Source organism: Aedes aegypti, chromosome 3 (genome assembly GCF_002204515.2).
Source record: "Aedes aegypti strain LVP_AGWG chromosome 3, AaegL5.0 Primary Assembly, whole genome shotgun sequence".
Classification (NCBI taxonomy): domain Eukaryota; kingdom Metazoa; phylum Arthropoda; class Insecta; order Diptera; family Culicidae; genus Aedes; species Aedes aegypti.
Genome location: NC_035109.1, coordinates 66,352,217 through 66,377,762, shown reverse-complemented (window position 1 = coordinate 66,377,762; position 25,546 = coordinate 66,352,217). Strand labels below are relative to the sequence as shown.

Below are 25,546 nucleotides of genomic sequence, written 5' to 3'. Positions count from 1 at the left end.
GTTTGTTCGATCTTTAGGCATTTTTTGTAATTTATTTCCTAAAGCAACATGTAAGCTGTTAATGGTTAATGATTTCATAGATTCATTATGTTTGTTTCCCGTTGACTATGGCCTGGAACAATAATGCCAATGTGTGTTTTTATAGCATACATGTTCAGAAAACGGTGATTTCTGGGTACTGTGGAGTACAAATCTCGATCAAACAATGTTTAAACATAATTTAATCTCATTGGCGTGTTCGACAAACTTTAACAGAATATAATTGGCTTTCAATAGGTGGTAATGGCAAGTGGTTTTGATTTATGAGTATTGAGTTATGATTTTTCAAACCTTAAAATAAGCCTAAAACACATTTTCAACTTGAAGCATAGTGGAATTTGACCAGACATTGTTCTTAGCATGAGAATTCAGAATACTGCTTGACAGGAAGATTTCCAGACATTTTTTTCAAATATGAACAGGTCTATTGTAGAGTTATCAGAGGTTTTCTTTGACGAAAAATTGTTTCAAAATTTTGATATCTCTGAAAGGTGCAAATGTTTTGAAACCATTAGAAAGATTAGCTTTTTTTTCTTTGGGTGGGAAAGCTGTGCGTTTTGATTTTTAAGAAGTTAAAGGGACTTCAAGAATAGTAAGTTTCTGAACGAAAAACGTCTATAATTTGAAAAATAATCGCGATAGCTCTGTGGTGGCTTCAGCAAAAATGTGCAGAATTGAAAGTTCTAAAAGTATTTATAACAAAATATTCATTGAAAATCAACGCTTCAGGATATATTCATCATAAACCAAATCCTAATGCTTAAGAAAACAGAGATATTTTGAGTGGAACAACCGATCTAACTGTAGGGAAAGTCGTTAGAAACTAACGGACAAGACTGGGATTGTACCGTAATCCGGGGTAACATTGATCATTTTTTTGAATATTTCTTAAACATTTGATTTGAAAATGCATGTGTTGCAAATTTTATATTTTTAAAACAAATACTGCCACCCATTGTTCGTGTTTATGTACTGTATTTTGTTTTCTGAAAGTTTAAAGTATGTATAAAAAATGTTTTAAGTGAGTTTTTGATTTAGATGATATGGGGTAACATTGATCACACCATGAAAACATCGTTCGGTTATATTGAAAATATCATTACTTACTAAAATCATGGTCCCTGAAGCCGAATATGAAAGTCAAACTCTTATAAGTCATTTACTTTTTGAGTTATTTTAAAATTAAAAACACCTTGAATTGTGGAATACGCCTAAATGTATGCAATTTCCTAAGGAAATTCTTCACGCTTTATAATAATTTGTGAATTATGTTTTATTGAACATATTTATGAAAATTTTGACAACGGAGTCGTTTTCGGCGATGTCATTTTTAGTAACAACCGCATTTCTCTTGCTCATATCGTTTACAGAACTCATGTGAGACATGATTCTTTTATGGTGTCATCCATAATCATGAAAATCATTGTTTACAAAAGTTGAAAAATTTACGCATGAACACAACTTTATTTTCGCAAAAACCTTATTGTTTATTAGCTCATGAATAGAAGAAAGAGAATCACCATTCATGCATTGAAAATATTTCATCAACAAATGTTGATACGAGCTTTTTACGAAGAGGGTCATTGCGATCAATTTTACCCCGCTGATCAATGTTATTCCGGATTACGGTACGCATAACCTTCTGCCTAGTATGTCGAAATGGTAGCAATTTATCACCGACTTCATCATAGGGTTGGTTGGAAAAACCGAATTCCTCGTAAAATAACCGAGAGTCCGTTTATAGAGCAATCTTTCATCACTGTTAAAACTTTTAAAATAATTGTTCTTCGCTCAACTCCTTACACTACTGTCTTTGAATTTTTGTTCGCCAACTTCGGTAGTACTTGCCCTGCCCTGGTGTTCATATTACACCCATCTCGAGTAGTTCATTTTACCCTGGAGTCAACATCTTCAAATCATTTGTTTTGAAAATTAAGAAGGTAAAAGTGCTTTCAATTGCGGTCTACATACTTATTATAAATACTTGAAAGATATGGTTTAGTACGCAGTTCACTCAATTTTTGATGGTTTCAGTCATAAAAACCATAACTTCCACTAGTGAAAACTTACATCATATGAAAAATTGGAGAGGCGTATTTTGTTTTTGTTTACTTTTCCAGCTTTTGACAGTTCTAGATCGTCCTAAGTTGTCGAAATAGTTTCTTAAAGCGGGGCCACAATGGTCCGTCAACTTCGACTTCGACTTCAGCGTTAACGCATCCGTCAATGTACTAAAAACGTTGACGGATGCGTTAATGCAACACATGCACACAATACTGCGTTGCGTCGTGCGTTTTTGTTATTGTTGAATTGCGTCATTCTCATCGTAGACTTGTTTACCTACATCAAGTTGTGATCACTTTTTCCTCGGAGTTGAACTTTTGACGTTGACTGCATTTCTAGCGGAATCCGAAGTTTTGTTTTAAAAAATGAAATACTTCAGCGAAGCAGCGGAAATTCTGGAGGTCGTCTCCGTATTAAACGACTTGAGAACGGTTGTTAATTCTCGTGAATATCCCCGCAGAGCTGCTCGCAGGTGAGTAAAGTATCATCAGATTTTTTTTTATTTTTGTCGGCGTAACATTTCTGTTTTTAGGTGGTGGATTCGGCCTGCCAATGAACAGCGAGAGAAAAAAGGATTTTTCGAAACCGATTTTCACTTATTGAGAAGTCGAGATCCGGAATACTTTTTTAAATCCGTCCGTATGAGTCCGGAATGCTTTGGTTTACTAATGAGTAAAGTTGGATCAAAGTTGCAGAAATTTTCCTTCCGGAAACCGATTTCCGCAGAATGTAGGCTGTTCATGACTTTAATGTAAGTACATATTTTCATATAGATTCGTAGAATGCGAGAAAGCAATGCTGAAGTTGGTTGGATTCTGCTCGATTAAGTTGAAATTGAATCCGTTTCCATGGTTGCCTTCAACAATTTTTCTATTTTTTGATAAACTTTTTCTGAAATCCTCCGAGATTCCTCCAGTGATTCCTCCAGGAGTTCGTTCAGGGATTCCTCCAGGAATTCCTTCAGGAATTCGTTCAGGGATTCCTCCAGGAATTCCTTCAGGAATTCGTTCAGGGATTCCTCCAGGAATTCCTTCATGGATTCCTCCAGAGATTCATTTAGTGTTTCTTCGAGGGATTTTTCCAGAGATTCCTCCAGGGATTCTTTCAGGGCTTCCTACAGGGATTCCTCCAGGGATTCTTTCAGGGCTTCCTACAGGGATTCCTCCAGGGATTCTTTCAGGGATTCTTCCAGGGATTCTTCCAGGGATTCTTCCAGGGATTCCTCCAGGGATTTTTCCAGGGATTGCTCAAGGGATTCTTCCAGAGATTCCTCCAGGGATTCCTCCAGGGATTCTTCAGGGATTCCTCCAGGGATTCTTCTAGGGATTCCTCCAAGGATTCCTCTAGGGATTCTTCCAGGAATTTCTCCAGGAATTCCTCCAGGGATTGTTCCAGGGATTTTTACAAGGATTATTCCAGGGTTCTTCCAGGGATTGTTCCAGGGATTTTTCCAGGGATTTCTCCAGGGATTATTCCAGTGATTCTTCTAGGGATTCTTCCAGGGATTGTTCCAGGGATTCCTCCAGGGATTCTTCCAGGGATTGTTCCAGGGATTCTTCTAGGGATTCCTCCAGGGATTGTTGCAAGGATTCTTCCAGCGAATCTTCTAGGGATTCCTCCAGGGATTCCTCCAGGGATTGTTTCAAGGATTCCTCCAGGGATTCCTCCAAGGATTCTTCCAGTGAATGTTCCAGGGACTCCTCCAGGGATTCTTCCAGGAATTTCTCCAGGAATTCGTTCAGAGATTCCTCCAGGGATTCATTTAGTGTTTTTTCGAGGGATTTTTCCAGAGATTTCTCCAGGGATTCTTCCAGGGATTCCTCCAGGGATTTTTCCAGGGATTGCTCAAGGGATTCTTCCAGAGATTCCTCCAGGGATTCCTCCAGGGATTCTTCAGGGATTCCTCCAGGGATTCTTCTAGGGATTCCTCCAAGGATTCTTTCAGGGATTGTTCCAGGGACTTCTCCAGGGATTTTCCAGGGATTCCTCCAGGGATTCTGCAGAGGGATTCCTCCAAGGATTCTTCCAGGGATTCTTCCAATGATTCTTCCATGGATTCTTTCAGGGATTGTTCCAGGGATTCCTCCAGGGATTCTTTCAGGGCTTCCTACAGGGATTCTTTCAGGGATTCCTACAGGGATTCCTCCAGGGATTCTTTCAGGGCTTCCTACAGGGATTCCTCCAGGGATTCTTCCAGAGATTCTTCCAGGGAATGTTCCAGGGACTCCTCCAGGGATTCTTCCAGTGAATGTTCCAGGGACTCCTCCAGGGATTCTTCCAGGAATTTCTCCAGGAATTCGTTCAGAGATTCCTCCAGGGATTCATTTAGTGTTTTTTCGAGGGATTTTTCCAGAGATTTCTCCAGGGATTCCTCCAGGGATTTTTCCAGGGATTGCTCAAGGGATTCTTCCAGAGATTCCTCCAGGGATTCCTCCAGGGATTCTTCAGGGATTCTTCTAGGGATTCCTCCAAGGATTCTTTCAGGGATTGTTCCAGGGACTTCTCCAGGGATTTTCCAGGGATTCCTCCAGGGATTCTTCTAGGGATTCCTCCAGGGATTGCTCAAGGGATTCTTCCAGAGATTCCTCCAGGGATTCCTCCAAGGATTCTTCCAGGGATTCCTCCAGAGATTCTTCCATTGATTCCTCCAGGGATTCCTCCAGGAATTCTGTCAAGGATTCTTTCAGGGATTCGTCCAGGGATTCTTCAGAGGGATTCCTCCAAGGATTCTTCCAGGGATCTCTCCAGGGATTCCTCCAGGGATTCTTCCAGGGGTTCCTCCAGGAATTCCTTCAGGGATTTCTCCAGGAATTCCTTCAGGGATTCCTACAGAAATTCCTTCAGGTATCTCTACAAGAATTCCTTCAGGGAATTCAGATAACCAGACACCATTAGTTGCGCTGCCTACGCAGAAAGGTGGCAACTACGCACACATTAGTGTGAGTAACTGAATCAATTTGGTAACTACTACCGTTTCGCACAATCATTAAACACAGAATGTTTTACGTTTATTTGATATATGAACATAGCTCAGTCTTCCTGATAAAGTGGTTTTCGGTACAACGCTATTTGGTTTTCCACATGATCTTCAAATACCAGTTGTAGTTTCGATGTACCTTCACTCTAACCTTTATTAAGCTATTCGAGTTAACTCAAAGTAAACTACAGATATGAAATAATAATTCTATATTTTGTATATTTCCAGGTACCTTGCTCACGGGTCCTCTGTATACGTCATTTCAAGGCTATTTCGTATGGGCGTGTCTACGGTCCGAATGATTACACTGGAAGTTTGTGAAGCACTATGGGATTCTTTAGTGGAGGAATACATGCCAGAAGTGGATGAAAGTCGATGGAACGACTACAGCCGTGAATTTTATGAAATGTGGAATTTTCCACACTGCTGCGGAGCCATCGATGGCAAACATGTTGCCATACAATGTCCGCCAAACAGCGGATCGTTATACTATAATTACAAGCATTTTCATTCAATCAATCTGTTGGGTGTTTGTGACGCAAAGTACAATTTCATCGCGGTAGATATTGGAGGCTACGGCGGTAACAGCGATGGCGGCATATTTGCTTATTCGGAATTTGGGAGGCGACTAGTCAATAATATGCTCAACTTTCCGAATCCCTGTGAATTGCCTGGATCAAACGAAATACTGCCTCATTTTGTTGTCGGCGATGCGGCATTCCCTCTAAAAAATAACCTACTCCGCCCGTATCCTGGAATTAACTTATCCGTCGTGCAAGAAACGTTCAACAAACGCTTATCAAGAGCTAGAAGAACCATTGAGAATAGCTTTGGCATTCTTGTCGCTAGGTGGAGAATATTGAAAAATACGCTTTTCATGCTTCCTGATTCAGCTGAAAAAATTGTAAAAGCGTGTGTTATTTTACATAATTTCGTTAAACGTCATTCTGCCACCGAATATTGTCCACCAGGTTTTGTGGACCATGTGGACAATGACGGAAACATCATTGAACCGGGTGAATGGCGTACGCTGGTCGATCCGTTGAGAAGCATTCCTGCGGCGTCCATCCACAGAGGAAACAATGCCGGACGATCAGCCTTTCAAAATCGCGATATTTTGGCAAAATATGTGTTAGAGCATCCAATCAACTGAAAGAAAAATCGTTACAAACTTCTTCTAAAAACCGTGTTGTGTAAAATCTGTACTTGAATTTACTGAAAATTGATGTAAATTTAAGCGATCAGTGCTTTTTAGAAAATAAATAAAACAAATCGCGCAACTCTGAAAATACTGTTGAATTTCTTCCATAAAAACCTATTAAAATAACTGATTTGTAAATGATTATTTGTGGCTGTTGCTGGTAAATTTGTAAGGACAGTCAAGAATGTTTGAGTACTTTGTTTGGTTCGAAATTCTGAAGGAATCCCTGAAGGAATTCCTGGAGGCATCCCTACAGAAATTCCTGGAGGAATCCCTGAAGGAATTCCTGAAAGAATCCCTGAAGGAATTCCTAAACAAATTCCTGGAGGAATCCCTGAAGAAATCCTTAAAGGAATTCCTGGACGAATCCCTAAAGAAATCTCTGTAAGAATTTCTGGAGGAATTCCTGAAGGAATTCCTGGAGGAATCACTGGAGCAATTCCTGGAGGAATCACTGGAGGAATCCCTGAAGATATTCTTGGAGGAATCCCTGAAGAAATTCCTGGAGGAATCCCTGATGATATTCCTGGAGGAATCCCTAAAGGAATTCCTGGAGGAATCCCTAAAGGAATCCCTTAAGGAATTCCTGGAGAAATCCCTGAAGGAATTCCTGGAGGAATCTCTGAAGGAATTCCTGGAGGAATCTCTGAAGGAATTCCTGGAGGAATCCCTAAATGAATTTCTGAAGGAATCCCTAAAGAAATTCCTTGAGGAATCCTTAAAGGAATTACTTGAGGAATCCCTAAAGCCTGATTCGCTACTGACAAGTAATTTCTTGGCCTATCTTGATGCATGGGAAATTCCTGCAAGGAATCGATCAAGGAAGCGCTTTTTTCTGATCGCAGTACGCAGTTGAAAAGAGATGTCAGTTCAAACGGAAGCCGCTGTAGAAAATTTCTTCAAGGAATCGGCGAGAAATTTCTTTAGCGATTCCTGTTCAGCAGCAAATCAGGCTTAAAGGAACTCCAGGACGAATCACTGAAGAAATTCTTGGAGGAATCTCTAAACGAATTCCTGGAGGAATCCCTGAAGGAACTCCAGGAGAAATCCCTGAAGGAATTCCTGGAGCAATCCCGGAAGAAATTCTGGAGGAATCCCTAAAGATATTCAAGGAGGAATCCCTGAAGATATTCCTGGAGGAATCCCTAAAGGGATTCCTGGATGAATCCCTAAAGGAATTCCTGAGGAATCTCTAAAGGAATTCCTAAAGGAATCCCTGAGGGAATCCTTAAAGAAATTCCTGGAGGAATCCCTAAAAGAATTCCTGGACGAATTCCTATAGGAATCCCTTAAGGAATTCCTCCAGGAATCCCTGAAGCACTTCCTTGACGAATCCCTGGAGGAATCCTTAAAGGAATTCCTGGAGGAATCCCTAGAGAAATTCCTGGAGGAATCCCTAGAGGAATTCATGGAGGAATCCCTGAAGATATTCCTGTAGGAATCCTTAAAGGAATTTCTGAAGAAATCCTTGAGGAATCCTTAAAGGAATTCCTTTAAGAATCCCTAAAGGGAATCCTTGAGGAATCCCTAAAGGGAATCCTTGAGGAATCCCTAAAAGGAATCCTGGAGGAATCTCTAAAGGAATTCCTGGAGGAATCCCTGAAGGAACTGCAGGCGGAATCCCTGAAGGAATTCTTGGAGGAATCCCTGAAGATATTCTTGGAGCAATCCCTGAAGAAATTCCTGGAGGAATGCCAGAAATATTCCTGGAAGAATCCCTAAAGGAATTCCTTGAGGAATCCCTAAAGGAATTCCTGGATGAACCCCAAAAGGAATCCCTGGATGAATCCCAAAAGGAATCTCTAAAGGAATCCTTAAAGGACTGCCTTTAGGAATCCCTAAAGGAATTCCTGGACCAATCCCTAGAGGAATCCCTGAAGGAATTCCTGTAGGAATCCCTGAAGATATTCTTGGAGGAATCCATGAAGAAATTCCTGGAGGAATCACTGAAGATATTCCTGGAGGAATCCCTAAAGGAATTCCTGCAGGAATCATTAAAGGAATTCATTGAGGAATCCCTAAAAAAATTCCTGCAGGAATCTCTAAAGGAATCCTTAAAGGAATTCCTGGACGAATCCCTAAAGGAATCCCTGAAGGAATTCCTGGAGAAATCCCTGAAGGAACTCCAGGCGGAATCCCTGAAGGAATTCCTGTAGGAATCCCTAAAGAAATTCCTGGACGAATCGCTAAAGGAATCCCTTAAGGAATTCCTGAAGGAATCCCTGAAATAATTCCTCCAGGAATCCCTGAAGCAATTCCTGGACGATTCCCTGAAGGAATCCTTAAAGGAATTCCTGGAGGAATCCCTAGAGGAATTCTTGGAGGGATCCCTGAAGATATTCCTGTAGGAATCGTTAAAGCAATTTCTGAAGAAATCCTTAAAGGAATTCCTTGAGGAATCCTGGAGGAATCTCTAAAGGAATTCCTGGGGAAATCCCAGAAGATATTCTTGGAGGAATCCCTGAAGAAATTCCTGGAGGAATCCCTGAAGATATTCCTGGAGGAATCCCTAAAGGAATTCCTGGAGTAATCCCTAAAGGGATTCCTGAAAGAATCTCTAAAGGAATTCAGCAGGAATCCCTGAAGGAATTCAGCAGGAATCCCTGAAGGAATCCTTAAAGGAATTCAGCAGGAATCCCTGAAGGAATCCTTAAAGGAATTCCTGGAGGAATCCCTAAAGGAATTCCTGGATGAATCCCTAAAGGAATTCCTGGAAGAATCCCCGAAGATATTTCTGGAGGAATCCCTGAAGGAATTCCTGGAGGAATCCCTGAAAGAATTCCTGGAGAAATCCCTGAAGATATTCCTGGAGGAATCCCTGAAGATATTCCTGGAGGAATCCCTAAAGGAATTCCTGGAGGAATCCCTAAAGGGATTCCTGAAAGAATCTCTAAAGGAATTCAGCAGGAATCCCTGAAGGAATTCAGCAGGAATCCCTGAAGGAATTCAGCAGGAATCCCTGAAGGAATTCAGCAGGAATCCCTGAAGGAATCCTTAAAGGAATTCAGCAGGAATCCCTGAAGGAATCCTCAAAGGAATTCCTGGAGGAATCCCTAAAGGAATTCCTGGAAGAATCCCTGAAGGAATCCCCGAAGATATTTCTGTAGGAATCCCTGAAGGAATTCCTGGAGGAATCCCTGAAAGAATTCCTGGAGAAATCCCTGAAGATATTCCTGGAGGAATCCCTGAAGATATTCCTGGAGGAATCCCTAAAGGAATTCCTGGAGGAATCTCTAAATGAATTCCTGGAGGAATCTCTAAAGGAATTCCTGGAGAAATCCCTAAAGAAATTCCTGCAGGAATCTCTAAAGGAATCCTTAAAGGAATTCCTGGAGGAATCCCTAAAGGAATTCCTGGACGAATCCCTAAAGGAATCCCTTAAAGAATTCTTGGAGGAATCCCTGAAGATATTCCTGGAGGAATCCCTAAAGGAATTCCTGGAGTAATCCCTAAAGGGATTCCTGAAAGAATCTCTAAAGGAATTCAGCAGGAATCCCTGAAGGAATCCTTAAAGGAATTCAGCAGGAATCCCTGAAGGAATCCTTAAAGGAATTCCTGGAGGAATCCCTAAAGGAATTCCTGGATGAATCCCTAAAGGAATTCCTGGAAGAATCCCCGAAGATATTTCTGGAGGAATCCCTGAAGGAATTCCTGGAGGAATCCCTGAAAGAATTCCTGGAGAAATCCCTGAAGATATTCCTGGAGGAATCCCTGAAGATATTCCTGGAGGAATCCCTAAAGGAATTCCTGGAGGAATCCCTAAAGGGATTCCTGAAAGAATCTCTAAAGGAATTCAGCAGGAATCCCTGAAGGAATTCAGCAGGAATCCATGAAGGAATTCAGCAGGAATCCCTGAAGGAATTCAGCAGGAATCCCTGAAGGAATCCTTAAAGGAATTCAGCAGGAATCCCTGAAGGAATCCTCAAAGGAATTCCTGGAGGAATCCCTAAAGGAATTCCTGGAAGAATCCCTGAAGGAATCCCCGAAGATATTTCTGTAGGAATCCCTGAAGGAATTCCTGGAGGAATCCCTGAAAGAATTCCTGGAGAAATCCCTGAAGATATTCCTGGAGGAATCCCTGAAGATATTCCTGGAGGAATCCCTAAAGGAATTCCTGGAGGAATCTCTAAATGAATTCCTGGAGGAATCTCTAAAGGAATTCCTGGAGAAATCCCTAAAGAAATTCCTGCAGGAATCTCTAAAGGAATCCTTAAAGGAATTCCTGGAGGAATCCCTAAAGGAATTCCTGGACGAATCCCTAAAGGAATCCCTTAAAGAATTCTTGGAGGAATCCCTGAAAGAATTCCTGTAGGAATCCCCGAAGATATTTCGGGAGGAATCCTTAAAGGAATTCATTGAGGAATCCCTAAAGAAATTCCTGTAGGAATCTCTAAAGGAATCCTTAAAGGAATTCCTGGACTAATCGCTAAAGGAATTCCTGGACGAATCCCTAAAGGAATCCCTGAAGGAATTCCTGGAGGAATCCCTGAAAGAATTCCTGGAGGAATCTCTGCAAGAATTCCTGGAGGAATCCCTGAAGATATTCCTGAAGGAATCCCGAAAAGAATCCCTGGAGGAATCCCTTATATTTCTGAAGGAATTCCGAAAAGAATTCCTGGAAAAATCCCTGAAAGAATTCCTGGAGGCATCCCTGAAGGAATTCCTGGAGGAATCCCTGAAGGAATTTCTGGAGGAATCCCTGAAGGAATTCCTGGAAGAATCCCTGAAGGAATTCCTGGAGGAATCCCTGAAGGAATTCCTGGAGGAATCCCTAAAGGAATTCCTGGACGAATTCCTTGAAAGAATTCCTGGAGGAATCCCTGAAGGATTTCCTGGAGGAATCCCTGAAGGATTTCCTGGAGGAATCCCTGAAAGAATTCCTGGAGGAATCCCTGAAGGAATTCCTTGGACAATGAATGAATAAATGTACCCCAACACAATCGGATACAATAACTTGGGTAATGAACTGAGTTGCACCAGAATGAAAAGAGATTTTCTGGATCTCTGCAAGTTTAATTAAAAAATATTGTTGAAGTTATGCTTTTTTATATATATTTATATATATTTTTTAACGTAAAAAAAGAAAATATGTAATCGGAAATTTTTAGATCATTAGTTGTCTTGAACTGAATTTTCATCGCTTGGTTCGTATTGAAGCGCCTCGCACTCATCAATGAGGCTATTCACCTTTCCGATGAACTCAACTTCTAGCGATCGGGCCACCTGCAGCGGAAGCTGTTCCATTTGCGCTGCCAAGTACGATGCAAACCGCTCGTGCCTCGGTCGCTTCGCTCCCCATCCATCGACCCGCTCTTGTACGGACGCAAGGATGCTTTGCATTTGCATTTCTACGCCGTCGTCAAGTTTCCGGCGGCGCTGACGATGCCCTGATGGTGTGCTTCCGACAGGAGTGGTAGCGCTGGTGTCAAGCATATTCTCCTCGCCGTCTTCCTCCTGTTCCGCAGCATCAACTTCTGAGTTGGCCTGAGAACAAGACTGGGAAGAACCGGAAGAACCAGGAGCAGCGTAGTTGGAACATGATCTGAAAAAAGAACATTGCTGACTTTAAGCACTGAATAGGTCAAATAAGGAATTTTGGAGTTCTAAATATACTTTGGACATTTGGCTATATTATGTGCAAATTGACACATAAAATTTAGGAAAAATATGAATAATACAAAGCAATGTCTTCGAATTATCTCTTTTTGCTGAATTTTAGGCATCAAAACAAACATAATATAAGCAAAGGTCCAAAATATAGCCAGATGCCCAAGATGTATCATTTACCCTGTAATATGTAATACTCACGGTCTTGCTTCCATATGTGCGCCAAGGAACAATAGTTCCTTATACAGCGGCCATCCCGGACTCGAGCTACCCCCAGCTCCCGATCGTGAATCTTCCGCCAGTTTGCGTTTCAAACTGCCAAAACGATCCCGGAGGCTCCTCCAGCGGGCTTTTACTTGCTCAGCTGAAAAACAAAGGTTATTTTAAGATTGATGTTTCAATTTATACAGTAAAATACAACATTTAATAGTTACCTGTTTTATTTAGCTGCCCCGCAATGTGCATCCAAATGTGCTCTTTTTTTTGTGCGTTTCGGTACTCTTTTGAGCCCTTTGAGTACAGACATGGGTACTCTTTTACTAGAACAATTAACTTCTCTTCAAAACTAGCCATTTTTTTTATTTTGAATCTTCCTTCACGCGTTGGCTGATGCGTCAAGTTTGAAGATTTTCAAAGTTTAGCACAGCGTCAGCGTTTTTAGTACATGCGTGCGTTTGACGCAACGCATCATTGTGGGTTGCTGCATTGAATATCATTGCTTTAAACTTAGCTGTCAGTTAAAGCTGACGGTGAAGTCGACGCTGACGGACCATTGTGGCTGAGAATTAAGGATGGTGCTATGTTTTGCATAGGTTCTGTAACATAATTACCATAAAACTCAAACCTGTTCATTTTATCCACAGTTCCCCAACATGTTTATTTAATTCCTATTCGCATCCCCTACAGTTAGTTTGGTTAGTTTCTAGTCAAAATATTTGTTTTGACTCTTTTTTCCATATAGGTTTTGATTTACGGTAAATATATCCCAAAGCAATTGTATACATTTTTGCTGAAGCCACCAAAAAGCTGTTCCGATTAATTTTCAAGTTATAGACGTGTTTTGTTCAAAAACTTTTTTTTTTTCAAAATCCATTTATGGCTAAGTAGCCCGTCATTCGTTTTGGCAACAATGATGACATTTCTGCTTGTATTTCAAAGTGATAAATTTCAGCCTTGATAATTTAAATTGACTTGAAACAGTGTCACTGTACGCGCTAACATACATAAAGTATGCTGATACTTTTTCAGGTGTGTCAGTGCAAAACCAAGTGATTTTCTATGATTCGAAATCGTGAGATAAATTACCAACAATCATCAACGACGCGTACAAATTTCAATGACGGCCTACTTCTCCTTAATCTCTTCTAACAAAAAAACATTCTCACAGTTTTCTCACCATAAACAAAAAAATATATTTCTAATGCTACCAAAAGATTTAAGATACGTTTGTGGCTTTCTTTGATTCTCTGATACCTATCTCTCAACATTTGAAAACAATCATTTTTTCGATTGTTTTTGATTATTTTCAAATGTTGATATCTCTGAAAGACGCAAACGATTCTTAAAACTTTTGATATCATTAGAAAGATGCAACAAATGCATAAGCAAAAAAGTTATTATTCTGATCTCCTAACCCACGCGGGACCCCTAATTTCACATCACTGAAAAAAGAAATCTAAAAAATATGGAGAAACTTTCCCAAAGACACCATGCATCTAAAACTGACGGCGTAAGCAAAACCATTTTTGTCTTCCTAGATATGGCTTTGGGACCAATGTGCAATGTTTAATAAAGCAGCTCTATCCCGGTTGCAAATCTTGACTGAAGTATGTAGAATATTGTACAAAACTGTTTCTAAGAATTGTATTTGGGATCAAAATGACCCCAAGGCACAGACAAGCTAATTTTTTTCGCACAGACAGAAGGTTAAGGGAAAGAGGAATGCAGTGCCGCGGCAGGTTGGGCCTCTTGATAGCAAATAACAATGATGTGGAAAATTTGCATTCTTTCCCCGTTTGGCTCCGTAGGTGTTTGTAGATTGGAATACGGCACTCACAGTCGATTCAGAGAGAGAGACGGAGTTTTTGTAGCACTTGGATAGAATGTCGCCTTTTTGCCACCACCGGCACCGTTGTTGTATGCTAAATGAATTCAACGTGAGATGGCGCTCGGAAAAGCGACCTGGTTTGACATCGATAGCTGTGCTGAAGCCTTCTGCTTCGGCTGCTCCTCGATGGGAAAGATCATCGTGGGTCGGGTTCGAACGCATTCGGCGGGGAGGGGCAAAAAATGACACAGCTCTCCGAGGAATGAAGAGTTTGTGCATGTGGGAAACGTGAATTTTATGCAGATGAATTTTGAAGTTGCATATCGGGTCGGTCGGATACGGTGGTGACGAGTTGAACAGGGACTCGCGTCTCATTGAAAATGCATTTGCAATCGAACAGTGACATACAATTCAATTCCTCTCTGCGGAGAAGTGCGTTTTTATTCGAGTTTGGCGAGGAAGATAAACGTTGATGTGGATTTTGAGTTTTGGGGATTCGTGATGGCAACAAAGTGAATGTTGTCGGAATTTGAAGTGCCAATCGATCAATCGGAACCATGTTACAATAATACTGTGAAAAACTTTTGTAAAAAATTTGAACTAAATATTCTATAGATCGAGAACTTCAAGACTATTAGACTTTAGTCTAAACTATAGATTTTTTTTCCAAGAATTTGGGAGAAGGTTTTACAAGAATCTGAATGTTTTTTGAGCTTTTGAGAGAAACTTTTTAACACTCCTGAGAGAGGCTTTTCAAGCTTCTAAGAGAAGCTTTTCCAGCTCTGGTAGAAGCTTGTCCAGCTTCTGGGATAAGCTTTGCTAGCTTCTGGAAAAAGCTTCTCCAAACCTCTGGAAGAAGCTTCTCCCAGCTTCAGAGAAAAGCATTTCCAAGCTTCTGAGAATAACTTTTCCCAGCTTCTATGAGAAGCTTCTGAGATAAGCTTTTTCGAGCTTCTGGGCGAAGCTTTCCCAAGCTTTCGAAAGAAGTTTTCAAACTTCTTTAAGGTGAAACAGGTTGGAATCAACTTCTTAGATTGCACTAAAACTTCAAAGGCACAATTCTCGCGAAGAAAGCATCCCACAAAAGTGCACTTTCTATTTTGGATTTGTGCACTAACAGAAAGCTTAAAATAAGAAGATCAGGGATGTTTGCCAACTATTTCCTTTGAAAACGTGAGTAGGGGGAGTAGGCCATTGTGCCGGCCATCTTTGGATTCCGAGATGTTTCACCTTAAGAAGCTATATTAGCTTCTGAAAGATGCTTTTCCAGGTTCTGGGAAGAGCTCTTCCAGCTTCTGGGAGAAGCTTTTCCAGCGCCTTGGAGAAGCTTTTCCAGTTTTCTCGGAGAAGCTTTTCCATCTTCAGAGAGAAGCTTTCTCAGCTTCTGGAAGAAGCTTTTCTCGCTTCTGGAAGAAGTTTTTCCAGCTTCTGGAAGAAGTTTTTCCAGCTTCTGAGAGAAGCTTTTCCAGCTTCTGAAAGAACCTTGTCCAGCATCTGGGAGTAGCTTTTCCAGCATCTGGGAGTAGCTTTTCCAGCTTCTTTGAGAAGCTTTTCCGTTTTCTGGGATAAGCTTTTCCAGCTTCAGAGAGAAGCTTTTCCAGCTTCTGACAGAAGCTTTTTCAGCTTCTTTGAGAAGCTTTTCCAGCTTCTGGGATAAGCTTTTCCAGCTTCTGGGAGATTTTTTCTTCCAATTCGGCAAGTAGATTTTCCAAACTTCATTTAAAGTTTCAATTAATTTCTTCTTATTACAAGCTCACAACAATGCAGACCCATCAATTTTACCACCGTGTTTATTAAAACCACTCTAGACGAAGAAATTGAACCAATTACGGTGATGTCTCGCTTCAGATACCAGCGAAAACCTCCATCGACTGACTGGTAACACTTTCCATCAATCTCGTCACACAATCAGTAGCTAGGGAGAGCCCTTGACGAGTCTAGCCAAAAGTGAAATATTGTTCTACATCAACTCTTCTCGGTGGAATTCCCTTCCACCGATCCGAAAGCCCCGCTGAATGGAGGTACTTGAAAAATTAGTTCAAATTTGTGTACGGTTTTGTAAGTGAGTGACTCTGACTGTTGGAGTTACGAATTTTTTAACTTAAAGTACACAAATTTGTATGAAAAAAATCATTTAAAATCAATTTCGTTTTTAACTTTTTATTTAAAGTTTTAACATTTTTCATGTCTTCTACAAAGTTGTTAAACATCTTAAAACGCGTGGTTTTGCTGAACATTGCACCTCTCTATCTCTTAAAGTAAAAGAATTATTAGTCGAATTCGTTTTAATAAGCCTTATTTGTTTGATAGCAAAAACCCATGCAAAGACGTTTATAGACAAAAGTTTTTATCAACTGCCGAAAGGGGAGATATGGTACTTTCATGATTTGTAAGAGTTGTCTGCGCCATTTTGCGCCGAAGCCAGTTAAAGAGGCCTAAACTACCCCTTGAAAAAAGAGTAAATCATGAATAACTTTGTTACTTTAAAAGATAGGGTGATGAAATGTTCAGCAAAAACACGGGTTTTTCTATGACAAACAACTTTGTAGAAAACACAAAAAATGTTAAAAATCTTGGAAAAAAGTTATGATAAAAAATATGGTTTTTTGGGGTCATTCACATACAACGGCACATATCTCAAAAAGTATAAGAGATAGAAAAATTGTGTCTTCCACAAAGTTGTTTCAAATTGCCAATTCTACAACTTTGCCGAAGACACCATATGTCTATCTAAATGTTTTGAAAAAATAGTTTTTCTATCTCACTGCTAGGTGGATTGATCACAAAATTTTTTTAGTCAAAAGTTGCGCTTTTATATACCAAGAAACTTCTCCGAACAATTTATATCGCTAGAATCAACGGTTTGAGCGCTACAGTGGGATTCCGTTTTTGGCATGCTCCGTTTTTGGCATGCTCCGATTTTGGCACCCCCCGATTTTGGCAACAAAATGGATCCGTTTTTGGCAACATTTTTCAATACCATTAAAATTTGTATTTTTTTGTAAATATTATCGTGTCTGTTGCTTTAGTCATTTGAATAGCATGTCAACTCCACACCAATTACATTCCAGAGCTCCATTTTCGTCGATATTTTCCCAAATCTCACCAACTACTAATGATTCGGGTACGCGCTTATTTACTTCAGAATGGTCATTGGTTGTACATTGACAACGTTTTATGAGACCAATAATCTCCACCAGTATCTCAACTAAAGACCAATCTTTTTTCTTAGGCATTCATATCGAGTGACCAGCCCACTTGAGTCTGCCAGTAGGTGATACAATAAAAACACTTTTCTTCAGATTTGGAACAGCTTGTTTGAACAAAGCACCAGCACCGACATAAGAGCAACAAAAAATCTATGACTCACACAGAGTTACAATCATAAATCTTGTCTCATCTTCTTGGCCCTCTGTCTTCATTATTATGCATTTACATACATTGCGCATGAAATAAAAACCGCAATAATAGATACAAATATGTACAGCAAAATGTCGTTTTTAATAAATTTCATTAAATAACATGACAAATGCGAGTACGGTTAAAACTACAATTTATTCTCAATAATATCATTGAAGCGTGCGATAACTACGGTGGTATTGGTGTGTATATTGATCTTTCTGCGTCAACTATTTAAAGCTACGTTCCCTCTTTTCTATAGGCTCTGTAAGGCGTTAGATATGTTAAGAGACGATCCAGAATTCTGTACAAGATTGTTAATCAAGGATACGGGCCTCAACAACATCAAAATGTTCCTAACGAGCTGAGTCTATGAGTTTCCTAACTGTACCCTGGAGAATCGTTAAGGAATTCTTGGTTCTTGTGGGACTTTTCAGAAATGTTATCGAAATCATGAGGATATCTGCAGATTCCAAGTAGATCCCAAATCTGGTAATTCCTAATAAACTCTAGGGCATCCTGTAAATTTTAAGCGGGATAATGTGAATTTCTAGTAGAATTTTCAAAATTAATTATAACTAATAAAACTTATTAAAATAAACTTTAAATGTTTTTTTATCGGAGACTTGAGAATTTTCAGCAACATCGCAGCGGAATTCTAAGATATTTACTTCTAGCAAAATCCTTACCAAGATCCTGAGAACTCTATGCGAGATCCTAACGATGCTTGGCAAGATGCTTTAGAGCTCAAGCGTTTTTTTTTTCTGTAGATCCCTTATGAGAACCTGAAGATTCCTTTAAGGTTCTTGAGGTTTCATAACAAAATCCTGTAAATTTCAGTTGATTTCATAAGGTAGGTGTCAAACATAAATCAAGCTCAATTTAAAATTATTTAAAATAAAAACTAAATTCTACAAAATTACGAGTCACGTTTATGCATCATCTCATATGTATATTTGCCTTTTGATTTCAGTCAACCATTCATTATAAAATGTTTGACTTTATCAGAAACATAAATTGAAGGAACAATTCTAAACCGCCCAAATTTTTCAAATTTTACTTTAAAGTCCAAAAGTTAAACTAATTTAAAATGTTCATAGAATTAGAAAAAAAGCTAATGTAACTTTGCAATACCCAGCGCTTTTGATTCATAAATACGTCTTTATAAGAAAACAAATATTTTTTTTTTCGTTTTCTCTCATAGTTTTAAGAAAATGCCCAGTTCTTGAATAAAGGTCACTTACGCGATTATTGGTTTTACAAGGCCCTCTTATACAAAAATTATACTTATAGCTTCTAAAAAATAATTGAAGACATTGAGGCGTAAATACGCCAGCAGAAAAACGTTTGCCAGATTTAACATTACGGGGCTATAGATTCATAGCATAGTATAATCCTTCGAAAAAAATGCTTCGAAGTGAACCTTTTCGAAGTCTCAATGCCTTATGATATCATAAAAATTATGTATTAACATTGTAATGATAGAGAAACTTTAAAGTAGATGGAGTACCGTGTACCTTTTAATTCCGCTCCTAAATGCTTATCTTTGACAGATACGCGTATTTCGACTACCACTTGCAGTCTTCTTCAGTGTCAGTTACTCGTATCCACTGAAGAAATCGTCGCATCTCTCTACCTTAAATACTAACACCAGATAAGTACCTACACAATCAAACTACCTAGGAAAAATTTCGACAGGAGTATACCTGTCATGTCTTGGTCAGAATTGAAAAGGGGGATGATAACCAAATGAACGAAAAAATAACCACTGGTCCCTATAGGCATTTTAGAGTCGATCCACTTCCCACAATGGTGAGACATGTAGAAAAAACTTTAAAAGAATGTAAGCCACTTCTTGGAGATAACACTAGCCGCCTCAAAGTTTCTAATCCAGTTCTACCAAGAATTAAAGGATTGCCAAAAATTCACAAACCTGGCAATGAAATGAGAGAAATTATATCAGCAGAAGGGTCTCCTACACACAAACTTGCAAAGTGGCTGGTTAAGGAATTCCAATCCATGCCCAAACCTTTTGAAAGCCGTTCAGTTAACAATACTCAGGAGTTTGCAAGCCAACTTCAAGCTTCTGGGTATATTCAAGATGATGAAATTATGGTTTCTTTTGATGTTAAAGCATTATTTCCTAGTGTGCCAGCTAAAGAAGCCATAAACCTTTTGGAAGAATGGCTACTTAACCAACACAATGAGTCAAATTGGAAAAACAAAGTTCGGTATTACATCAAATTAACCCGACTTTGTATGGAAGAGAACTATTTTAGCTTCCGTGGTAATTTTTATAAGCAGACAAAAGGTGCACCTATGGGTAATCCATTGTCTCCGTTTTTGAGCGAGTTGTTTATGGCCAATTTTGAAAGCATTTTGAAAAAGAAAGATTTGTTACCACAGCGGTGGTGGAGATATGTAGATGATGTGTTTAGCATTATCAAAAAGGATTGTTTGCCAAAAATTTTAGAAGCAATTAACAGTATCCACAAAGATATTAAATTTACTCATGAAGAGGAAAAGCATAATAAACTACCTTTTTTGGATTTGCTAATTATTAGGGAATCGTCTCACTTTGAATTTGAAATTTACCGGAAACCAACTAATACTATGCGAGTTATTCCGAGTACTTCCAACCACACTTATCAGCATAAAATGGCGGCTTTTCATCATATGATACATAGAATGCAAACCCTTCCTTTAAGTGAAACTGGAAAATCAAAAGAACTGGATTATATTTTTGAGACGGCTAGGCTTAACGGATATAGGAATAGTACAATACAAGCAGTAGTAGATAAGAGGGCAAGGGATAAATATAGGAAAAGTATGACAACACTTACTGCCGAAAAAGAGGATTTAAAAAGAGTAGCGGTGAATTTTGATACCAAGATTACACAGCCTTTGGCTAAGAAATTTCGAAAATATGGAGTAGATTTGGTTTTCAGCAGCAGGAGTAGTCAGCTTAAATCTAGATTAGGATCAACAAAGGATAAAATTAATAAACTGAATAGAGCAGGAGTATATAAAATTTCATGCCCCCATTGTAATAAAATCTATATAGGACAAACAAAACGAACACTAGAAATAAGATTCAAAGAACATATTGCTGAGGTAAAAAAAGCGGACAAGGAATTAGAAAAGGGATTAGCGTATGATTTTAAATCAAAAGTGGCTGAACATGTTTTCCAGGATGGACATCAAATGACAAGCGATAACATAGACATCGTACGAAGCGTATCTTCACCTTGGAAACTAGACGTCGCTGAAAGTTTAGAAATTTACAAACAAAAGCCTTCATTACTTCTTAATAGGGATCAAGGAAACGGACAATCAAGGCTGTTTAAGTTTGTACCTAAGAAATATAAACGAGCTTGAATACATAGGTAGATAGTTAGGGATTTGTATAATTATTATTATCCCCCCTTTTCAATTCTGACCAAGACATGACAGGTATACTCCTGTCGAAATTTTTCCTAGGTAGTTTGATTGTGTAGGTACTTATCTGGTGTTAGTATTTAAGGTAGAGAGATGCGACGATTTCTTCAGTGGATACGAGTAACTGACACTGAAGAAGACTGCAAGTGGTAGTCGAAATACGCGTATCTGTCAAAGATAAGCATTTAGGAGCGGAATTAAAAGGTACACGGTACTCCATCTACTTTAAAGTTTCTCTATTTGAGATTCTGCTCAGAGGATTCGAACATTCATTAAAGAATTGTAATGATGTTTTCAAAACCAATAGTTGAAAAATAAAATTTAAAATATGGGTTCCGGTTTTGGCACGGTTCCGTTTTTGGCAACTGAAAATTTCAACTTTGTTGCCAAAAACGGAATCCCACTGTATTCAAAAAGCGCATGAAAACGAGAAAATAAAACACAGTGCATACGGGCCATGGTCCGAAATGCTCGTGCTGTTTATTGACTTTCGCCAGCTATGAATGGATTGGCACTTTTGGGGGAGGAAAACTCAACGCAAAAAAACTAGTTTCAGTCTGTTTTTTTTCTCTTACCGCAACTGTGAACGTTTGGTCCAAACTTCACCTTTCGAAAAATGGTGTGAAAAAATTGCAACCGAAATCCAATCCAATCCATTCACAGCTCGAACAAAGCTCAGAACAGCACTTATCGAGAAGTGGGTGGAAGAGGCGCCGGAAAACGGTTCGAAACCGGATTTGAAAGCATAGTGGCAGTTCCCCCGAGAATGGATCCAGTCGAGCTTGCCGGAATATTTGCAAATCAATTACGAAACAAACACCCTCTGCTCGTTTGGCTTAACACCGATTAATGGTATCTGTGAGAACACCGGTCGAATCTGTTGTGCCAAATGTTTGAGTGAAGTGCGACAATGATGGTACTCTCCTGTGGGTAACAGGATTTTCACCGGAAATCAAGCCCCTTTCCGGTCTTCGTTTTTCTGGAATGGGAAATCGAACTGGGCAAATATGTTCTATTCTTCCTGTAGATGTTAGCCAGCTATTCGATATGAAACTCAGTTCATACTACTTTAGAAATAATAGTTTTACTTAAATATTAGTGTGTTTAAAATTCAACTTATATTTTCTTCTTTTTCTTTTACTTGCAGGTACGACTACATTCCATTGTTTGTCTGAAAAGGTTTAACATTCAATTATTTTGTAAGTATAGTCTCTACTTGACTCTTCTCTTGTGTCTGCAATAGAAAGCTGGAAGCTTGGTTCTTTCCAATTTATCAATTCCCTCAGATTCGATTTCCAAATCGGAAAATCATGACACGACCCTTCAAAACCATTCAGAACCAGATCCGTAACGGTTTCCCCCAAAAAACCGACAAATTAATCCCTCCCTTTGGGCAGGGTTGGAAATGAACATCATGGTTTAGTTTTCCATAGAATGTGTCAGCAACATCAAAGCCCCTGGATTGACTGCCACCCGTGTGATGATGGTCGGCTTCGAATCTACCGCCCACGGTGGTACTATTATTTGGGAAAAATTACCTGTCAAAGCAATACGAATCGCGCTGGATATTGCATACGAACAACAAACGAATTAGGCAGTCATTTTGGTCTGTGCGAGAGATTTCCGGGGACCAATTTAGAACACCGTATAGGCTTTCATTTCCCAAAGCCTGTGGCTACCTGTAACAATCAAATTTTGTGGGATACGACGTATTTCTGCTTGCCTCAGAATTAGGGTTGGTCGCTTTTAAATATTGGTTTACATTCAATAAAGCTCAGATTCCAATCAAAATCAATGCAATTGCTTTTGAAAATAAATCCAAAAGATTTGGACTAGATTTGGATTGGATTTGGATTGAATTTGGATTTGGAATGGATTTGGAATGGATTTGGATTGGATTTGGATTGGATTTGGATTGGATTTGGATTGGATTTGGATTGGATTTGGATTGGATTTGGATTGGATTTGGATTGGATTTGGATTGGATTTGGATTGGATTTGGATTGGATTTGGATTGGATTTGGATTGGATTTGGATTGGATTTGGATTGGATTTGGATTGGATTTGGATTGGATTTGGATTGGATTTGGATTGGATTTGGATTGGATTTGGATTGGATTTGGATTGGATTTGGATTGGATTTGGATTGGATTTGGATTGGATTTGGATTGGATTTGGATTGGATTTGGATTGGATTTGGATTGGATTTGGATTGGATTTGGATTGGATTTGGATTGGATTTGGATTGGATTTGGATTGGATTTGGATTGGATTTGGATTGGATTTGGATTGGATTTGGATTGGATTTGGATTGGATTTGGATTGGATTTGGATTGGATTTGGATTGGATTTGGATTGGATTTGGATTGGATTTGGATTGGATTTGGATTGGATTTGGATTGGATTTGGATTGGATTTGGATTGGATTTGGATTGGATTTGGATTGGATTTGGATTGGATTTGGATTGGATTTGGATTGGATTTGGATTGGATTTGGATTGGATTTGGATTGGATTTGGATTGGATTTGGATTGGATTTGGATTTGGATTGGATTTGGATTGGATTTGGATTGGATTTGGATTGGATTTGGATTGGATTTGGATTGGATTTGGATTGGATTTGGATTGGATTTGGATTGGATTTGGATTGGATTTGGATTGGATTTGGATTGGATTTGGATTGGATTTGGATTGGATTTGGATTGGATTTGGATTGGATTTGGATTGGATTTGGATTGGATTTGGATTGGATTTGGATTGGATTTGGATTGATTGGATTTGGATTGGATTTGGATTGGATTTGGATTGGATTTGGATTGGATTTGGATTGGATTTGGATTGGATTGGATTGGATTGGATTTTGGATTGGATTTGGATTGGATTTGGATTGGATTTGGATTGGATTTGGATGGATTTGGATGGATTGGATTGGATTTGGATTGGATTTGGATTGGATTTGGATTGGATTTGGATTGGATTTGGATTGGATTTGGATTGGATTTGGATTGGATTTGGATTGGATTTGGATTGGATTGGATTGGATTTGGATTGGATTTGGATTGGATTTGGATTGGATTTGGATTGGATTGGATTGGATTTGGATTGGATTTGGATTGGATTTGGATTGGATTTGGATTGGATTTGGATTGGATTTGGATTGGATTTGGATTGGATTTGGATTGGATTTGGATTGGATTTGGATTGGATTTGGATTGGATTTGGATTGGATTTGGATTGGATTTGGATTGGATTTGGATTGGATTTGGATTGGATTTGGATTGGATTTGGGATTGATTTGGATTGGGATTTGGATTGGATTTGGATTGGATTGGATTGGATTGGATTTGGATTGGATTTGGATTGGATTTGGATTGGATTTGGATTGGATTTGGATTGGATTTGGATTGGATTTGGATTGGATTTGGATTGGATTTGGATTGGATTTGGATTGGATTTGGATTGGATTTGGATTGGATTGGATTTGGATTGGATTTGGATTGGATTTGGATTGGATTTGGATTGGATTTGGATTGGATTTGGATTGGATTTGGATTGGATTTGGATTGGATTTGGATTGGATTTGGATTGGATTTGGATTGGATTTGGATTGGATTTGGATTGGATTTGGATTGGATTTGGATTGGATTTGGATTGGATTTGGATTGGATTTGGATTGGATTTGGATTGGAATTTGGATTGGATTTGGGATTGGATTTGGATTGGATTTGGATTGGATTTGGATTGGATTTGGATGGATTGATTGGATTTGGATTGGATTTGGATTGGATTTGGATTGGATTTGGATTGGATTTGGATTGGATTTGGATTGGATTTGGATTGGATTGGATTTGGATTGGATTTGGATTGGATTGGATTGGATTTGGATTGGATTTGGATTGGATTTGGATTGATTGGATTTGGATTGGATTTGGATTGGATTTGGATTGGATTTGGATTGGATTTGGATTGGATTTGGATTGGATTTGGATTGGATTTGGATTGGATTTGGATTTGGATTGGATTTGGATTGGATTTGGATTGGATTTGGATTGGATTTGGATTGGATTTGGATTGGATTTGGATTGGATTTGGATTGGATTTGGATTGGATTTGGATTGGATTTGGATTGGATTTGGATTGGATTTGGATTGGATTTGGATTGGATTTGGATTGGATTTGGATTGGATTTGATTGGATTTGGATTGGATTTGGATTGGATTTGGATTGGATTGGATTTGGATTGGATTTGGATTGGATTTGGATTGGATTGGATTGGATTTGGATTGGATTTGGATTGGATTTGGATTGGATTTGGATTGGATTTCCAGTTCTTAAATCCAGTCTTAAATTCAGTCTCAAGTCCAATCTCAAATTCAGTCTTTAATCCAGTCTTAAATCCAGTCTTGAATTCAGTCTTAAGTCCAATCTCAAATCCAGTCTTAAATCCAGTTTAAAATCCAATCTAAAATCCAGTTCCAAATCCAGTCTTAAAACTAATCTAAAATCCAGTCTACATTCCATTCTTAAATCCAGTCTTGAATCTAGTCTAAAATGCAGTCTTAACAACATTCTTATATTTAATGTTGAATCCAGTCTTAAACCCAGTCTAAAATTCAGTCTTAAGTGCAATCTCAAATCCAGACTTAAATCCAGTCATAAACCCAGTGTTAAATCCAGTCTTAGATCCAGTCTTGAAACTGGTTAAAAATAAAGTCTTATATCCAGTCTTAAATCCAGTCTTAAATCCAGTCTAAAATTCAGTCTTAAGTCCAAT

At 39.0% G+C, this 25,546-nt stretch overlaps 3 protein-coding genes across 7 annotated transcripts in view; 2 read left to right on the top strand and 1 right to left on the bottom strand.

Annotated features, from left to right (window-relative positions):
- LOC5578803 (furin-like protease 1) overlaps positions 1-25,546 on the top strand; it is an 826,626-nt gene that overhangs the window by 219,033 nt on the left and 582,047 nt on the right. The gene's annotated exons all lie outside the window — the stretch shown is intronic.
- LOC110679435 (protein ALP1-like) lies at positions 2,219-6,295 on the top strand. Its single transcript, XM_021854006.1, has 2 exons — positions 2,219-2,854; positions 5,309-6,295. The coding sequence occupies exons 1-2, from the start codon at positions 2,745-2,747 to the stop codon at positions 6,231-6,233; spliced, it is 1,035 nt and encodes a 344-aa protein (XP_021709698.1). The 5' UTR covers positions 2,219-2,744; the 3' UTR covers positions 6,234-6,295.
- Positions 11,361-12,657, bottom strand: LOC5575436 (transcription factor Adf-1). The gene is made up of 3 exons (XM_001661901.2): positions 12,323-12,657; positions 12,090-12,252; positions 11,361-11,823 (listed from the first exon to the last, which is right to left on the bottom strand). The coding sequence occupies exons 1-3, from the start codon at positions 12,459-12,461 to the stop codon at positions 11,394-11,396; spliced, it is 732 nt and encodes a 243-aa protein (XP_001661951.1). The 5' UTR covers positions 12,462-12,657; the 3' UTR covers positions 11,361-11,393.